At 41.8% G+C, this 2,500-nt stretch overlaps 1 protein-coding gene across 1 annotated transcript in view; it reads right to left on the bottom strand.

Moving 5' to 3' along the window:
• The window catches only part of scyl1 (SCY1-like, kinase-like 1), a 21,276-nt gene that overhangs the window by 3,518 nt on the left and 15,258 nt on the right, over positions 1-2,500 (bottom strand). The window contains 1 exon segment of the mRNA XM_056472144.1: positions 1,308-1,637. Within this exon segment, the coding sequence (XP_056328119.1) occupies positions 1,308-1,637 (330 nt within the window).

Consider the following 2,500-nt stretch of genomic DNA (forward strand, 5'->3'; position numbering starts at 1 on the left):
AAAGCTATTAAAAATTCTCAAGTGTCAACTGAACTTCTCTGAGCACATTTCTAGAACTGCTCGATCTTGCAGATTCGCACTCTATAACATCAGAAAGGTCCGACCCTTCCTATCTGAACATACAGCTCAACTCATTGTTCAAGCTCTTGTTCTCTCCAAACTGGACTATTGCAACTCTCTACTAGCCGGGCTTCCAGCAAATTCTATCAAACCTCTTCAGCTGCTTCAGAACGCAGCAGCACGAGTGGTCTTTGATGAACCCAAAAGAGCACATGTCACTCCGCTACTCACCCGTTTGCACTGGCTGCCAGTTGCTGCTCGCATCAAATTCAAAGCTCTGATGTTTGCTTACAAAGCGACCTCTGGCTTTGCTCCTTCTTATCTGCTCTCACTTCTGCAGATGTATGTGCCCTCCAGAAACTTGCGTTCTGTGAATGAACGTCGCCTTGTTGTTCCATCCCAAAGAGGGAAGAAATCACTTTCCCGAACTCTCACATTCAATCTGCCCAGTTGGTGGAATGAACTCCCTAACTACATCAGAACAGCAGAGTCACTTGCTGTCTTCAAGAAACGACTAAAAACTCAACTGTTTAGTCTCCACTTTACTTCCTAATCTGCAACTGCCTCTCTATACCACGAACTGTACTCTATCAAAAAAAAAACTTTACTAATGCTTTGCTTCTTAGACTTTACACACCTGAAACTTGTCTATAGCACTTATTCACTGCTGCTCTTATAGTTGTGTAAATTGCTTCCTTGTCCTCATTTGTAAGTCGCTTTGGATAAAAGCGTCTGCTAAATCAGTGTTTACCACCCCTGTTCCTGAAGGCACACCAACAGTGCATATTTTGGATGTCTCCCTTTTCTGACCCATTAACTTGAGGTTTTCTAATGTCACTTCTAATGTCCTGATGAGCTGATTCAGGTGTGTTTGATTAGGGAGAGGTTGAAAACGTGTACTGTTGGTGTGCCTTCAGGAACAGGGTTGGGAAACACTGTGCTAAATGACTAAATGTAAATGTAAATTAGTGTTATTAGCAGGTGAGGAAAACATTAGTTTGAGAGGGGAATTTTCGAGAGTGTTTCAGGCTAGCACTGAAAATACTGGGGTAAAATACATTGACATATTTTAAAGACACAGCGGGGAAAATTATTTAATGCAGTGCTTCTTGTCTGAGACCCACTTTATCACTGATTTTTAAAGAAATCAGATCTTAAATGTGTTGCGACAGGTCACCAGAAGCATTTGCGCTGGCTGACTGAAAATGAAAAGTGCGTGTGCATCCACCCCAATAGCAGAGTCTTACCGTAGCAGTTCGCTGAGACACACCGGACAGCAGATCAGATGTTGTGGATTTTCCTTCCATTCCGTCCCAGTTGTAATCGCTGGCCAGTCGAACTCCTTCCTGTGCAGAGCTGGCATTTTTTGTAGCGGCTGATGATTTACGAGGTGTTGGTGTGAAACTCTCGGCCAGAGTCCCGTCTTCATCCCAGTCGTTCCCCCAGCCCTCATCAGCAGGTGAACTTTGACCTTGACCATCTGCATCTTTCTCATTGGACCAGCTGTCGTCTGCATCCCAGCCAGAGCTCCAGTCAGAACTCTGCTTCTTCACTGCCTCCGAGGACTTTCGGCCCACCTGTGGGGAGATCAGAAGAGGATATCAGCTCTATTACTGCGCCCACTCGTGCTCTTACGGATATCACATTAATGTGGTGGGTCATAAGGTGTTGTGTGAATGTAAAAGGTTGTAAAAGTGCAGAATTAAAGAGTGACTAGCTGGAAAAAACTGGAATATTGAATAAAAGACATGCGAATCAGGCAAGCGTTTCCATCCAACGAGTCAAAGACAACAAAATCGTCACTTCCAGATTAACTGGCGCCAAATATCAACAGTAAAAACAGAATTTACTGCGATAGGAGAAGCTGCATAATCTTTGTTGTATGTAAATAATTGCTTGCGCCTCAGATAATAACATAACACCACTGATACTGAAATGATTACAATGTTTTAGAATGACCAAAACAACATTTCAGATGTTTTACAATGTGCTCAGCCTGCTGGTTTGACAATTTACACACATTTCCATCATCGCATGATCTCTTATAACAGAAATCACATGACTTTAATGAGCATACTGGAATTTGTTCAGTAAGTTCACTTCAGTTTTTCCATCTTAGTTTTCTTATAGAATAAAACTTTATCCAACTCAGTTATTCGCATACATGTTTTATGCGCATTTACAAACTTTAAGCGCATTTTGCCGTTTCCATCAACCATTTTTTATGCGCATACCAAAATGTGCCTAACAGGTGGATGGAAACGCAGCTAATGTCTCCCTCTTACTCAAATTTTTTTTTTTTAATAAATAAAAAGCAATACTGAACGGTCTAAAATGAGTCAGGAGGTTCACACAGTCTTTGTGCACGCATAAATAATACGCAGAAAACTGCACCGATTTCGGCAGATTGTTTGAGCCTTTCATTCAATCTATTTACATT

This window comes from Danio aesculapii, chromosome 14 (assembly GCF_903798145.1).
Source record: "Danio aesculapii chromosome 14, fDanAes4.1, whole genome shotgun sequence".
Lineage (NCBI taxonomy): Eukaryota > Metazoa > Chordata > Actinopteri > Cypriniformes > Danionidae > Danio > Danio aesculapii.